The sequence below is a fragment of the Carassius carassius genome, chromosome 44 (assembly GCF_963082965.1).
Source record: "Carassius carassius chromosome 44, fCarCar2.1, whole genome shotgun sequence".
NCBI classification, from domain to species: Eukaryota; Metazoa; Chordata; class Actinopteri; order Cypriniformes; family Cyprinidae; genus Carassius; species Carassius carassius.
In genome coordinates this window covers 3,210,238-3,227,531 of record NC_081798.1, presented here as the reverse complement: position 1 = coordinate 3,227,531, position 17,294 = coordinate 3,210,238, and the positions used below count along the sequence as shown (strand labels likewise).

The window sequence follows — 17,294 nt, the reverse complement described above, 5'->3', positions numbered from 1 at the left end:
TTTTTTTTTTTTTTTGCAAACTAAGGTGTGAGAGTCCGACTGTTTTTTTAATATTTATTTCTGTGATTTGAATGCATTCTCTCTTCTGAGAATTCACAATGCCTAATTGGTTTCATTAGAGGTGTGAATGCTCGTAATAATGCCGTCTCCACCCAGAACAACCTGCGTGAGCGGGACTACGCCTTGAACAGGTGAACGTTTTCCAACCTGTATGAGTCATATGGGAGTACATGTGTGCATTGTTAAACCCTATTTTATAACCATTCCTTTAGATTTTCTCCCATCAATCTCGAATTAGGGAGAGGTTTGTTTTTGTTATGTCACCCTGCCTCCAATGCAGAACAGGCAGTGATGCTGAAGCTTTATTAGGTATGCGTTTGGCCTGGTTAAACCAGTCGGTCCACTGTTCAGGTGGATTACTTCCAGCAGTGAGAATACCATAAACAGTGATAAGAGAACAGAGGTGAACACGGTCTCATCCAGTCAAAACTTGTCTTCAGCATGGCACATTATCACCGCTGACACTGAACAAGGATTTAAAAGCTCACTGGATACAAGGTAAGGCTTTCAGATTTACAACAGTACTTTGGACTGAACTCTGTTGTGTAAAACAGCCCGTATGGTACTTAAAGTAAAGTTTGGTTGTTTAGCAAGCATAGGTGTCCAGGTGTTATTGTTATGTATGACTGCGCAGCACTCGCAGAGGTTACGCTGATTTAATTGTGTTTTTACTATCATTTAAGAGTGGTTTAATGTATTAATATTACAAACTGCACATAAGTCATGTATTAAAGTATTGCACAGGGACAGTTATAAGATATTTAAAATTGTGAATGTTTACATTGACATCATTTCTTTGGGGACCACTTTTTCTAAATACTGTTACTGTCTATTACTCTGTATCAAAAATAATGTTTCTGAAGCCAACTTTTAGGTCTTCTACCTGTAATTTGTGTTTACTGTAAATATACAGGTTACAGGCTTTGTGGATGTATATATCATTTTTCCATGTGGAATAATGTCAGATGGATATGCTGTAGGCTGCTTTAATGAAATGAGACAATTAAATCATTTTTATAAATAGCTGAGCAGATTATCAAAATATGTGCCCTTACAGATGATCATGGAAGCACCTGGTACCTCTACGATTACACATGTTTAATACAGAGGGTGTGGTTAACAAGGTGAGGTCTCTTCACAGTTTCCTTTGTCTGGCCTAACCTGTTCCTAACGCCCTTGTTACACTATCCCTGAACAATTCCTTGAATACCTCAGTTACATCAGTTTCGTCTGCCAGTGGGATAAATGCAGATGTTTAGTTAAGAATTAACATTGTTAAGGATGAGTTGCATACCAATATACATGCTTTTGTGTCAACCGGCAAAGCACTAAATTAAGTTAGTGTTGTTTGATCAGTCTTGCTTCATTTTCATTCAGTGATGTTCACAATGACATGTCAATAATAATTAGTACTCAAACATGGGTGTCTTGCTCCAGCTGAAAAATGTATTTTGCATCAACAGGTTTGAGATTTGGAGGCTTTTCTTCACCGTAGATATATATTAGTGAAATGGTATGATATCTTTATTTTATCCAATCTGTATCTGAAGAAAAATTTTCAAGAAATATGAAATATGGAAAAAAATAAATACACCATGATATTATCTTGTAACTTGCAGGCTCTTCGAAGAAGCCTCTCTGACAGCCTGCTACTTGAAGATGACAATGTGTCTGTAGAGGGTTTGGAATACACAGACCTGCACTTTCATGAAGGTACAGTTTTGTGACTGTTTGAATATGATTTTATGTCATTGTATATTAATTGAGCTTTAGATTGCTGGTTCACTTTTACTGTGGAGAAAATGGCTTGCCATGAACATTGAAATGGTGGAAATTTAAGCATAACAGTTTGTAATAGACTACATTTCACGCTAATTTACATTTCCATTTAAGATGATGAAATTGTGGGTGCCAGTGGTCAGTTTGAACTAAAGAGGAATGAACAAAAGAAGAATGAAGCTGTGGACATTTTAAAGTTGATTGATAATGACAAGGGGATAACAAAGCATGGTTTGAAATCCAGCAAGAGCTTGGAAAGCCTGGATATCAAAGCTCCAAATGAGGTCTGTGCACATCACATTCACTTCGTTTTCCTCCTGAAACCCCCAAACAAATTAACTTATGATTCAAATGTTTCAACAGGTGTGGAAAGATTCATATGACAAACTCTTCAATGCCAAAGTCAAGAAATACATGAAAGGAAATACAACTGTTAAGGAAAACAGATATGGCATACACAATGGGCCAGTGACAACCCAAACACTTGACCGCAAAAACGGTCAAGTAAACGTTTCGGCTTTACTTGAGAATGCAGATCGAATGCGTCCCACTCCATATGAAACAGAATTTGGCAATCAAGCGGGGCCATATATGGTCCATTATGATGCCAAGGATTCTACAGGTGAATATGACTCTGAAATGTTAGTACAAGGATCTGATCTGCTGAAATCAGCAAAGATCAAAACCAGTATTTCGAGAGATTTTCCATCGCATCATTTCACAAAGAACTCGACCAGTGTTGATAGGGAAATGAACATACGTGGTGGAACATATACAGATCCAAAAATAGATGTTGGTATTAATGCACCAGATTCAAATCTTACACTGTCAAATACCCAAGGATCTCCTGTGATGCACCTCACAAAAGGACATTTTAAAAGCCCAAAAGCAGTGCTTAATTCTTCTGATATAGATATGGATGTACCATCAGTTAACGTCAAGAAGTCAAAATTTAAACTGCCAAAGTTTGGCCTATCTGGAAACAAGAATACAGACATCAGTTATGATGGAAATATGAAGGGGTCAAAACTGGCATACCCTGAAGTAGCTGCAGGTCTTAATGGTTCTGATATACAAATTGATGGACCAAAGGCTAATTTCAAAGGTCTAAAAACTGACCTTCCAGACATGGAAAAGTCATCTGGAAAACTGAAAACCCCCACTTTCAACATGCCTAATTTTGACCTGTCAGGACCCAAAATAAAAACACCTGACTATGATCTGTCCGCTCCCAAATTTAAAACAGACTTTGATTCACCAGACTTCAACATCAGAGGTCATAAGCCAGACATCACAGGACCTGACATGGATGTTGATATTCCTGAAGGGACATTTAAAGGACCAAATTTCAAGAAACCCAATCTTGACTTAAATGCGCCTAATCTCGGCATAAATGTGCCTTCTGGTAACCTTAAACTGCCAAAAGTTGACTTCTCTGGTAGCAAGCCAGTAGGACCTGATCTTAAAATCAAATCTCCAGACCTGAATCTCAAAAGCCCCAAAATTAAGGGAGGAATTGATACCCCAAACATGGATCTGACTCTCCCTCAAACTGATGTGAAAGGCCCAAACCTAGATATCAAATCACCTGATATTGATGTTAATGGCCCTTCAGGCAAATTTAATATGCCAAAGATAAAGATGCCCAGTTTTGGCCTGTCTGGTTTGAAAGGGCCACATATGAACTTGGATGCTGACATTGATAGGCCAGACCTCAGTCTAAGTGCATCAACTCCCAAACTTAATGCAGGGATAAACAGTCCTGATATTGATATTCATGGACCTAATGTTGATCTCAAAGGACCAAGGACAGACATTACTCTTCCAGATATGGACAAGCCTTCTGGAAAAATGAAAATGCCCACTATAAAAATGCCTAAGTTTGGTGTCTCAGGACCAAAAATAAAGACACCTGATTATGATCTAAAGACCCCTGAAATGGATATATCAGCTCCAAAGTTAAAGGCAGACTTTGATTCTCCAGATCTCAACATTAAAGGTCATAAGCCAGATATCACAGGTCCAGATATGAATTTTGATCTCCCTAAAGGTCAATTTACAACACCAAACTTAAAAACACCCAATCTTGACATGAATGCACCTGGCCTCGACATCAATGCCCCTTCAGGTAAACTGAAGAAGCCAAAAACAGATCTTACGCTTCCAGACATGGACATGCCATCTGGAAAAATGAAAATGCCTACTTTCAAGATGCCTGATTTTGGTCTCTCAGGACCTAAAATGAAAAAGCCTGACTATGATTTGACGACTCCAGATATGGATATTTCAGCCCCAAAGTTTAAGGCAGATTTTAATTCACCTGATATAACGGCACCTAATGTTAATGTTGATTTCCCTAAAGGTAAAATTCAAGGACCAAATTTGAAGACACCCAATATTAACATGAATGCACATGACCTCGACATAAATGCTCCTTCAGGTAAATTTAAGCTGCCAAAATTTGACATCTCTGGTAAAAAAGCAGAAGGACCAAATCTTAAAATGAAATCTCCAAACCTGAATCTCAAAAGCCCCAAAATAAAGGGAGGAATCGATACCCCAGACATGGATCTGACTCTACCTCAAACTGATTTGAAAGGCCCAAACCTAGATATCAAATCACCTGATATTGATGTCAATGGCCCTTCAGGTAAATTTAATATGCCAAAGATGAAGATGCCCAGTTTTGGCCTTTCAGGTTTGAAAGGGCCACATATGAACATGGGTGCTGACATTGATCAGCCAGACTTTAATTTGAATGCATCAGCTCCCAAACTAAATGCAGGGTTAAATAGTCCTGATATTGATTTACATGGACCTAATGTTGATCTCAAAGGTCCGAAAACAGATCTTATACTTCCTGACATTAACATGCCATCTGGTAAAATGAAAGTTCCAACTTTCAAGATGCCTGATTTTGGTCTCTCAGGACCTAAAATAAAGACTCCCGAATGGGATCTAAAAAGCCCTGAAATTGATCTGTCAGCCCCAAAGTTTAAGGCAGAATTTGAATCGCCAGAAATCACAACCCCAGACTTGAATGTTGATATCCCTAAAGGGAAAATGAAAGGACCAAATTTCAAGAAGCCCCATCTTGATGTGAATGCACCTGACCATGACATAAATGCCCCTTCGGGCAAACTGACGCTGCCAAAGTTTGGTATCTCTGGTAGGAAGCCAAAAGGGCCTGATCTTAAAATCAAATCACCAGACCTGAATCTCAAAAGCCCCAAAATAAAGGGAGGAATCAATACCCCAGACATGGATCTGACTCTGGCTCAAACTGATTTGAAAGGCCCAAACCTAGATATCAAATCACCTGATATTGATGTTAATGGCCCTTCAGGTAAATTTAATATGCCAAAGCTAAAAATGCCCAGTTTTGGCCTGGCAGGCTTGAAAGGACCACATACAAAGATTGATGCTGACATTGATAAGGCTGACCTTGATCTGAGTGCAACAACTCCCAAACTTAATGCAGGAATAAATGGTCCAGACTTTGATATTCATGGACCTGATGCTGATTTCAGTGGTCCAAAATCAGGCCTTGCACTTCCGGACATAGACATGCCACATGGAAAAATGAAAATGCCGACTTTCAAGATGCCTGATTTTGGTCTGTCAGCACCAAAAATAAAGACACCTGAATATGATCTGAAGACTCCTGAAATGGATCTGTCAAGTCCGAAGTTTAAGGCAGACTTTGATTCTCCAGACCTAAACATTGGAGGTCATAAGCCAGATATCACAGCACCTGACATGAATGTTAATTTCCCAAAAAGAAAAATGAAAGGACTAAATTTCAAGAAACCTGATCTTGACATAAATGCACCTGATCTGAAGGGGAACATAAATTCCCCTTCAGCTAAACTGAAGCTGCCAAAATTTGGCTTCTCAAGTAGCAAGCCAAAAGGACCTGATCTTAAAATCAAATCTCCAGACCTGAATCTCAAAAGCCCCAAAATTAAAGGAGGAATCAATAACCCAGACATGGATCTGACTCAGCCTCAAACTGATTTGAAAGGCCCAAACCTAGATATCAACTCACCAGATATTGATTTAGATGGCCCTTCAGGTAAATTTAATATGCCAAAGCTAAATATGCCCAGTTTTGGCCTGTCAGGTTTAAAAGGGCCACATATGAACATGGATGCTGACATTGATCAGCCTGACCTTAATCTAAGTGCATCAACTCCCAAACTAAATGCAGGGATAAATAGTCCTGATATTGACATTCATGGACCTAATGTTGATCTCAAAGGCCCGAAAACAGATCTTAAATTTCCAGAGATGGACATGCCATCGGGAAAAATGAAAATGCCAGCTTTCAAGATGCCTGATTTTGGTCTCTCAGGACCCAAAATAAAGACTCCCGACTATGATTTGAAGACCCCAGAAATGGATCTTTCAGCTCCAAAGTTTAAGGCAGACTTTGATTCACCAGATATCACAGCACCTGACATGAATGTAGATTTTCCTAAAGGTAAACTTAAAGGACCCAATTTTAAGAAACCCAGTCTTGATATGAATGCACCTGACCTTGACATCAGTGCCCCTTCAAGTAAATTTAAAATGCCAAAATTTGGCTTTTCTGGTAGTAAGCAAATAGGCCCAGATCTTAAAGTTAAATCTCCAGACTTTAATATCAAAAGTCCCAAAATAAAGGGAGGAATCGATACCCCAGAAATGGATCTTAGTCTCCCTCAAACTGATTTGAAAGGCCTAAACGTAGATGCCAAAACACCTGATATTGATATTAATGGTCCTTCAAGTAAATTTAATATGCCAAAGCTAAAGATGCCTAAGTTTGGTGTCTCAGGACCAAAAGTAAAGACACCTGACTATGATTTGAAGTCCCCTGAAATGGATCTGTCAGCTCCAAAGTTTAAGGCAGACTTTGATACTCCAGACCTCAACATTAAAGGTCATAAGCCAGAAATTACAGGTCCAGACATGAATTTTGATTTCCCTAAAGGTACATTTAAAGCACCAGACTTAAAGGCACCCAATCTTGACATGAATGCACCTGACTTCGACATCAGTGCCCCTTCAGGTCAATTGAAGCTGCCAAATTTGGGGTTTTCAAGTAGTAAGCCAAAAGGCCCAGATCTTAAAATTAAATCTCCAAAGACGAATCTCAAAAGCCCCAAAATGAAGGGAGGAATAGATGCCCCAGACATGGATCTGACTCTGCCTCAAACTGATTTAAAAGGCCCCAAACTAGATATCAAATCACCTGATATTGATGTTAATGGTCCTTCAGGTAAATTTGATATGCCAAAGCTAAAGATGCCCAGTTTTGGCCTGTCAGGTTTGAAAGGACCACATATGAATGTGGATGCTGATATCGATCAACCTGACCTTAATCTGAGCGCATCAACTCCCAAACTAAATGCAGGGTTAAATGGTCCTGATATTGATGTACATGGACCTAATGTTGATCTCAAAGGACCAAGGAGAGACCTTACTCTTCCAGATATGGACAAGCCTTCTGGAAAAATAAAAATGCCCACTTTAAAAATGCCTAAGTTTGGTGTCTCAGGACCAAAAATAAAGACGCCTGATTATGATCTAAAGACCCCTGAAATGGATCTATTAGCTCCAAAGTTTAAGGCAGACTTTGATTCTCCAGACCTCAATATTAAAGGTCATAAGCCAGATATCACAGGTCCAGATATTAATTTTGATCTCCCTAAAGGTCAATTTACAACACCAAACTTAAACACACCCAGTCTTGACATGAATGCACCTGGCCTCGACATCAATGCCCCTTCAGGTAAACTGAAGAAGCCAAAATTTGGGTTATCAGGTAGTAAGCCAAAAGGCCCAGATTTTAAAATCAAATATCCAAAGCTGGTTTTCAAAAACCCCAAAATAAAGGGAGGAATAGATCCCCCAGACATGGACTTGAGCCTGCCTCAAACTGATTTAAAAAGCCCAAACCTAGATATCAAGTCACCTGAAGTTGATATTAATGGCCCATCAGGTAAATTGGATTTGCCAAAGTTAAAGATGCCCAGGTTTGGCTTGTCAGGTATGAAAGGGCCACATATGAATGTGGATGCTGACATTAATAAGCCTGACCTTAATCTGAATGCATCAGCTCCTAAACTAAACGCAGGGATCAATGGTCCTGATATTGACTTAAATGGACCCAATGCTGATTTCAAAGGCCCAAAAACAGACCTTACTCTTCCAGATATTGACATGCCTTCTGGAAAAATGAAAATGCCAAATTTAAAGATGCCAAAGTTTGGTCTCTCAGGGCCAAAAATAAAGACACCCGACTATGATTTGAAGACCCCTGAAATGGATCTATCAACTCCAAAGTTTAAGGCAGATTTTGATTCCCCAGACCTAAACATTAAAGGTCATAAACCAGATATCACAGGTCCAGACATGAATATTGATTTCCCTAAAGGTACATTTAAAGCACCAGACTTAAAGGCACCCAATCTTGACATGAATGCACCTGACCTTGACATAAATGCCCCTTCAGGCAAATTTAAGCTGCCAAAAGTTGGCTTCTCGGGTAGCAAGCCAAAAGTTCCAGATCTTAAAGTCAAATCTCCAGACCTGAATCTCAAAAGCCCCAAAATTAAGGGAGGAATCAATACCCCAGACATGGATCTGACTCTGCCTCAAACTGATTTGAAAGGCCCAAACCTAGATATCAATACATCTGATATTGATGTTAATGGCCCTTCAGGTAAACTGAATATGCCAAAGTTAAAGATGCCCAGTTTTGGCCTGTCAGGTATGAAAGGGCCACATATGAATGTGGATGCTGACATTAATAAGCCTGACCTTAATTTTAATGCATCAGCTCCTAAAATAAACGCAGGGATCAATGGTCCTGATATTGACTTAAATGGACCCAATGCTGATTTCAAAGGCCCAAAAACAGACCTTACTCTTCCAGATATTGACATGCCTTCTGGAAAAATGAAAATGCCAAATTTAAAGATGCCAAAGTTTGGTGTCTCAGGGCCAAAAATAAAGACGCCCGACTATGATTTGAAGACCCCTGAAATGGATCTATCAACTCCAAAGTTTAAGGCAGACTTTGATTCCCCAGACCTAAACATTAAAGGTCATAAACCAGATATCACAGGTCCAGACATGAATATTGATTTCCCTAAAGGTACATTTAAAGCACCAGACTTAAAGGCACCCAATCTTGACATGAATGCACCTGACCTTGACATAAATGGCCCTTCAGGTAAATTTAAGCTGCCAAAAGTTGGCTTCTCGGGTAGCAAGCCAAAAGTTCCAGATCTTAAAGTCAAATCTCCAGACCTGAATCTCAAAAGCCCCAAAATTAAGGGAGGAATCAATACCCCAGACATGGATCTGACTCTGCCTCAAACTGATTTGAAAGGCCCAAACCTAGATATCAATACATCTGATATTGATGTTAATGGCCCTTCAGGTAAACTGAATATGCCAAAGTTAAAGATGCCCAGTTTTGGCTTATCAGGTTTGAAAGGGCCACATATAAATGTGGATGCTGACATTGATCAGCCCGACTTTAATTTGAATTCATCAACTCCCAAACTAAACGCAGGGATTAATGGTCCTGATTTTGACATTCATGGACCTAATTCTGATTTCAAGGGTGCAAAAACCAACGTTGCATTTCCAGACATGGACCTGCCATCTGGAAAACTGAAAATGCCCACTCTCAAGATGCCTGATGTTGGTTTCTCAGCACCCAAACTCAAAACATCGGGCTATGATCTGAATACCCCTAAAATGGATCTTTCAGCTCCAAAGTTTAAGGCAGACTTTGATTCACCAGACCTCAGCATCAGAGGTCAGAAGTCGGATATCACAACCCCAGACTTGAATGTTGATTTACCTAAAGGTAAAATTAAAGATCCAAATTTCAAGACCCCCAATCTGGATTTGAACACTCCAGGCTTTGACACTGATACACCTTCAAGTAAATTTAAACTGCCAAAGCTGGGCTTCTCAGACAGCAAGCCAGAAGGACCTGATCTTAAAGCCAAATCTCCAAAGCTGAATCTCAAAAGCCCCAAAATAAAGGGAGGAATCGATACTCCAAACATGGATCTGACTCTGCCTCGGTCTGATTTGAAAGGCCCAAACCTAGATATCAACTCACCTGATATCGATTTTAATGGCCCTTCTGGTAAAATGAATATGCCAAAGTTAAAGATGCCCAGTATTGGCCTGTCAGGTTTGAAAGGGCCACATATGAATATGGGTGCTGACATTGATCAGCCCGAACTTAATCTGAGTGCATCAGCTCCCAAACTAAGTGCTGGGATTAATCGTCCTGATATTGACATTCATGGTCCTAATGTTGATCTCCAAGGTCAAAGAACAGACCTTACACTTCCAGACATGGACATGCGATCTGGACAGATTAAAATGACTGCTTTTAAGATGCCTGATATTGGTTTCTCAGCACCCAAAATAAAGACACCTGACTATGATCTAAAGACACCTAAAATGGACCTCTCGGCTCCGAAGATTAAGACAGAATTTGATTCCCCAGACTTCAGTATCAGAGGTCATAAGCCAGATATCACAAGTTCAGATATGAATGTTGATTTCCATAAAGGCAAAATAAAAGGACCACATTTCAAGAAACCCAGTTTTGATGTGAACGCATCAGACTTTGACATTGATTCTCCTTCGGGGAAAATGAAACTCTCAGGAAACATGCCAGAAGGAACAGATCTTAAATTCAGCTCTCCAAAGATGAATCTTAAAACACCCCAAATGAAAGGAGGATTTGATAGCCCTGATTTTCATGGCCTGGGGTCTGATGTTGATTTTGGTACCTATACACAAATGCAGGATAACAACTTTGCAGTCCCAAGAGGTAAAACAAAGGCATCCATAATGTATGGTCTTGATACTCCCTCAAGAGACGTCAGAATACCGACTCATCAGAAATATAGTGCCCCAGAATTTAACATGCAGGACCCCTACTATGACTTGAACAGAGATATGAAAGTTTCAGGACAAGCTCATTGGCCTACAATGCCAAAACATGTCTCTGGCCAGACCAGAATCTCTGGAGTAGGTCCAACACCTTCCGATGTTTACTACAATGATATGGCAGGAGCATTCAGGTCAGGACATCATAAAACAACAGCAAGTAACTTTAATATTGATGGCGACTGGAATAGTATATCAGTGCCTAAACTTCAAGTTTCAAGAAATAGAGAAAATGTAGCTGTGAGAAATTCCAATATGGGAATGAATACCATGCAAAGATCAGGTGATAATGCAGGTTATTACAGGAAGATGGTTCCTAGACGTTATTACACTACTGATGATATATGCTACACTTATAAAGGGATGCCTAGAAGAGACGGATGGGGCAACGGGCTAATTGACCATAGTCGCAGACAGACAATGAGACATCTGCAAATACATGCAATGGATTTGGAGGTTCCAGAAAGCACTCTGAAAAGGTCGAAATTTAACATTCTAAAACGTATATAGTATGATCATTAAAAGAAAGGGATGTTGGAGACAAGAATGAGCTTGTCCTTAGCTATCATGATTACAGGGCTGATAAGAATGAATATATTAAAATCTATAAAAACTTAGAGTAGATATTGTAAATGTTCTTGAGCAAACTTTTTTCTGCTTCTTAACACTGATGAACAAGTCTTTCCCTAAAGGAGATGTTATATTTGAAAAGTTAGCATAAACTTGCACTTACTGTATCATAGATCATTGGTTATAAGTTTTTAAAAGTTTGTGTACTATATGTATATGTCACAAAATATGTGACAATATTAAGTGGAATTGCCTGATTAAGTATTGTAAATCATATATATTTTGTAAAAGATGTAAAATGCTATAGTAATGTATAAATACAGAGTGGATGAAATATACAAATATAAAATGGTTTGTTTGGATAATATCTTGTTTCTTGCCAACTTTATTTTTTATTTGAGTTTTTTAATTTTCACAGATTTTTAGTGTTTTATGCTCATTGATACAATAAGGTACACATACGGGGGATTTGTATTGAAGTGTATATAAATTATTTGTGAAATATTCCTACTAACATTGTTGATTGAAGATACAAAAGCAGTTGTTGTTGTAGAATACTTCAAATGTTATGCAACTGAAATAAACATAAAAGTGTACCATTTTCTAAAGTGGTTATTTTGAAAGAGTATTTGCTTAATTGCTACTTTAAAAAACTTTTCTATATAAAGAGTTTTTGCACATAATGACAAAATCTGTGTATACACTCTTTAAAATAAAGGGGCTTAACGATGCCATAAAACTTTTTTTTCCTTTTCTAAATTGTTCCATAAAGAACCTTTAAAATAAAGGTGCTTAAAAAGTATTTCACAGCTGTGCCATAGAAGAACCATTTTTGGTTCCACAAAGAATTATTCAGTCAACGTTCTTTAAAGAACCATATCTTTCTTACCTTTTTATAATCTGAAGAACGTTCTTTTGCCCCAAAGAAACTTTTGTGAAAGAAAGTTTCTGCTGATGTTAAGAGTGTAAGAGTAGTCAGTCATAATTTAAAGGCCAATCTGGCAAAACTGTTTTGCATAGTAAGTGGACAGCAGTTTTGCTGTTCTTTATAAACCCATGTGTTTAAGAATTGACCATAAAAGTAGCCTATTGTGTGAGATGAAAATCTCAATAGATTCAAACATTAAAGATAGCAAATTAGAGAAAATGAATATATGATTAAAAATTTCCCATGGACTTATTTGCATACTAAATTGTGATACTAGTTGTTGTGGCTGTCATCTATTTTCACTGAATTTTGCTGAACACATTTTGTGTTCTTGTGTGCTGCTGACTTGTCTGTTTTTGGAGGTGTGGCCTGGAGTGTGGAGCTTCATCAGGTGTTGTTTTGTTTGTGAGCATGTGCAGTGTTGCCAAGTCCTCGGTTCTTCCGCGGAATTGGGCTACTTTAACACTGTTGCCGCGTGTTGTTTTTCATGTCCGCTGGTTTAAGCGAACACAATAACATGATATTTAACCCCTAAAATGCTAATTTTACTAGGGGAACCCAACCAAAACATGTATTTTACCCTACCGGAATGTGATTTTTACCGGGTGATCCCCCTCGAAATGTGATTGGGTGGGTTTTGATAAAGTCTAGGTTTTTTGTTTAAACAGCAAAAAAGAGTTAATTATGAGCAACTTCCATGCCTTTCACCAAATCACTTCCCTATAGGTAAAATATGTTTCTCCTGTAATAATTATAATGATCCTTTTTCATCCTTTTCCAGAAGGATGTTGTTTCGAAACCAAATGTAATTGCATACTGGAGTAAATTTGTGAGTGACGTCGACTGGAATAAAAGTCTGGCTCCCAATCGATATCTCATAACAAATAAGGTGAAAGAAGTATCCTTTAAACTTCTTCACAGAATATACCCTTCTAAACATTATTTTTATTAACATTAAATTTAAAAAAGATATTGATGTTAACTGTAACCAGAGACAACTGTTCATTTATTTTTGCACTGCCCTCTTGTGTCTTATTTCTGGAAGAATGTACTTGATTTTATTGTTGGATATGTTGATGGAGATTTTATTTTAGAGTGGAAAGATGTTATTTTAGGGCGGCATTACTGTAAACTCCAAAGATAAACAGACCTGTATTTATTTTATATATTAATTTATTTTAATGGCTAAATTTCATATACATAAATGTAAATTTGCAGGTAAAAAAAACATGTTTTACAGCATTTAAAAATGAGGTGAAATACTAATACTAATATATTGAATCTACATTACCCTCGAAGAAACAAAAAGCTATTCGAATTTTGGAAGCATGTACACTTTTTAATGTAATGGATTGTGGAATTCTGTGCAAAAAAAAAAAAATACAGTCTGGTTTTGATTAGCAATTGGGCGGGTTTTGTAACGAAAACCTGGCAACCCTGCATACACTCTTAGAAGAAAAGGTTCTATATAGAACCTTAAAATGTTCTATCAGGCGCTACTTATTTGGAACCCCTAAAAGCTTCTATATAGAACCCTTTTTAAGGGTTCAATCAAAAGAACCCTTTAGGACGAAGGTTCTATACGGAACCTTTTAGGGGTTCATTCATGATTATTTCTTTTGTCCTTTCCGGATTAAATATTTCATATAACTGACAAATATCAAGACCCTAAAATGTAAAAATGTAATTCACATATAAAGTCACCCATACTGAAAAAAAGCACACCCAAAGTGCATAGAACTAGTCATTTATTTATATTAACAAAAATAATTAATATTACTGAAAGAATGCTACTGTAATTTCAAATATTCAAGGCTTTAAATGTACAAATCAACATTAAAACACCAACAATTTAAAAAATCTCATAAATAATGAAAATAGAGTTTCACCTACATCTACATATTACAAAATAAGTCCATTATAAAATTACATTAATCTATCACTAATAAATAATGCAAATATACAGATTCATCTAAATTCCCATCAGGGTTAGAACAACATCAAGTACCTCAAAACTACAAATCCATATTAATATAACTCACAATGGAAATATACAGATATAGAAGTACTTCAAATCTACAAATTCATATTACTATCACTCATAAAGAATGTGAATACATAGATTAAAATTCAGATCAACATTTCAGAACATCAAGTACTTCAAATCTACAAATTTACATTAATATCACTCATAAAGAATTGTAATTACAGATTCAAATTCAGATCAGCATTTCAGAATAACATCAATCTCCTCATATTTACAAATTTACATTAGCACTATTCACGAAATATCAAAGTATTATGATAATTGATAATACATTTTGAGCACTGGGACAGACAGTTTTTTTTTTTTTTTGGCTTCTGGAGAGTTTAAACAGGTATTGCTCGACAAAATTCATCATGTGAGTGATGTGCTTGGGATATTCCACACTGAATATGAAATAAGAAGCAAAGAGGCACTCCATTGCCTCCATCACATCCATTTCTGCGCTCACAATGTTGACACCCTCCATATTGATGCTGGCTCTTTTTGCATGGAGGGGGTTTGAAGCTTCATGAAAAACTATAGTCAGAGTTGGCTTTACTGATTCCTGCAAGTTGGAAAACATATAAATTATTTGTGAAATAACTTAGAATCTTGCATACTTTCTTCCAAACAATTAGGGATGCGACTGACCATTTTTTACCACAGTGGTAAGGGCCAATTCACTGGCTAGGTTGCACACGCAACTCACAAACAATCATGACCACAGAAACGTCACGATCAATGCAATATTCATTAATAACATAGCTTGGATAGCATACTGAAAAACTAAAAAGCAACAATGTATCTGTTTTTGATTTAACTAAACTTGCAGCTTGATTTTTGAAGAGACACTACACAAACATTATTCACACATGCAGTTTCTCACTTTCTCTCTGTTGTTAATTTAAATAAAAATGCTATTCGTTCAAGCTACATCATTTCTGTATCTGATTTAAAGCATGCAGAATGCTAGATCTAAAGGCCGGTTGCTAAAAAAAAATGCATCAGGGGTTTTTTGCCTCCACGTCTTTCATTTAAATTGTGCAAATGTTTTTGTGAGAAACTGAGCAGCCCTCTCTCAATTTTAACATCTTTGTATTTCTCCTGATATTACAAAACAACTGTCAATAAGAGTAAAACATTCTTCATTAGAACATTATTCTACAAGAGCAAGACATTTTTATTTAATTTTGTCATCACATTCACAGAGCTACATGCAATCGTGATCGTGGCTGTCAATTCTTTAAAACTATGGCATCTCAAATATCTGCTCATCACAATGAACGTCAGTTTGGAAATCAAGTTCAGATCATTTTCTGAACCCCCCCACCCCCACCAACACAAAGACATGACATATCAAACTTACATTGTCCAGACAGAAGAGAAACTTGATGTTTTCTCTGAATAAAGATGGTAAGATTAGCAGTGCTCCATTTTTCTCCAGATCTGCATTATCAGTTTACACAAAAACAACAAAACAAAACAGGTTATTGGTACACATTATATTTTTTTATAGCGGGATCGCGAATCATTTGAGTCAGTTCGGGAGTTCAAAGCTGGTTCGCGAATCATTTGAATCAGTTCGGGAGTTCGTAGCGGGTTCGCGAATCATTTGAGTCAGTTCGGAGCGGGTTTGCGAATCATTTGAGTCAGTTTGGGGATCGCGAATCATTTGAGTCAGTTCGGGAGTTCGGAGCGGGTTCGCGAATCATTTGAGTCAGTTTGGGGATCGCGAATCATTTTAATCAGTTCGGGAGTTCGTAGCGGGTTCGCGAATCATTTGAGTCAGTTCGGGAGTTCAAAGCGGGTTCGCGAATCATTTGAGTCAGTTTGGGGATGAATCAGTTCGGGAGTTCGTAGCGGGATCGCGAATCATTTTAGTCAGTTCGGGAGTTCGTAGCGGGTTCGCGAATCATTTGAGTCAGTTCGGGAGTTCAAAGAGGATTCGCGAATCATTTGAGTCATTTTGGGTATCTCGAATCATTTGAATCAGTTCGGGAGTTCGTAGCGGGTTCGCGAATCATTTGAGTCAGTTCGGGAGTTCAAAGCGGGTTCGCGAATCATTTGAGTCAGTTTGGGGATCGCAAATCATTTGAATCAGTTCGGGAGTTCGGAGCGGGATCGCGAATCATTTGAGTCAGTTCGGGAGTTCAAAGCGGTTTCGCGAATCATTTGAGTCAGTTCGGGAGTTCAAAGCGGGTTCGCGAATCATTTGAGTCAGTTTGGGGATCACAAATCATTTGAATCAGTACGGGAGTTCGTAGCGGGTTCGCGAATCATTTGAGTCAGTTTGGGAGTTCGGAGTGTGAATCATTTGAGTCAGTTTGGAAGTTTGGACCAGGTTCGCGAATCATTTGAGTAAGTTTGGGGCTCGCGAATCATAGCTATAATAATAGCCTAAAGAACCTTTGTGCCAAAAGGGTTCTTTCTTGTCATTATAGAACCTTTTTAGCATAAAAGGTTCTTTGGAGTTGTGTAAAGAACCCTATGGTTCTATATAGAACCCCAATGAACCCTTTTTTCTAAGAGTGTACAGTATGTTGGAACCCCAGGGTCTTGTCCTGTTCTCGCCTTCACTCTACAAATTTTATTTGAGATACCAATGGATAATTCTAACTTATATAAGTGATATAATATATATATATATATATATATACATATATATATATATATATATATATATATATATATATATATATTGGAAAAAAACAGAGGATTGGACATTGCAAGTTAAACAAAACTCTTCATATTATAGGAAAACACCCAACAGGATTATGTGATGAATGTCAGGAGGAGGAAACAATTAATCACATCTTTATATCATATAAGAAATATATATTAGAAAGGCAAGAGTTCAAGAATCAGCCACAGGAAATAGGTATATTAGAAAATAGTGTTAAAAATATAGTAACAAATTGAAATAATGACCAAGGACGGAGATATTTGTTTAATTTTCTA

At 37.6% G+C, this 17,294-nt stretch overlaps 1 protein-coding gene across 1 annotated transcript; it reads left to right on the top strand.

Annotated features, from left to right (window-relative positions):
* Positions 1-381: 381 nt before the first annotated feature.
* On the top strand, positions 382-11,990 carry si:ch211-69b7.6 (neuroblast differentiation-associated protein AHNAK). Its single transcript, XM_059538450.1, has 6 exons — positions 382-558; positions 1,118-1,184; positions 1,524-1,573; positions 1,680-1,773; positions 1,954-2,123; positions 2,203-11,990. The coding sequence occupies exons 3-6, from the start codon at positions 1,571-1,573 to the stop codon at positions 11,320-11,322; spliced, it is 9,387 nt and encodes a 3,128-aa protein (XP_059394433.1). The 5' UTR covers positions 382-558; positions 1,118-1,184; positions 1,524-1,570; the 3' UTR covers positions 11,323-11,990.
* The last annotated feature ends 5,304 nt before the right edge of the window (positions 11,991-17,294 follow it).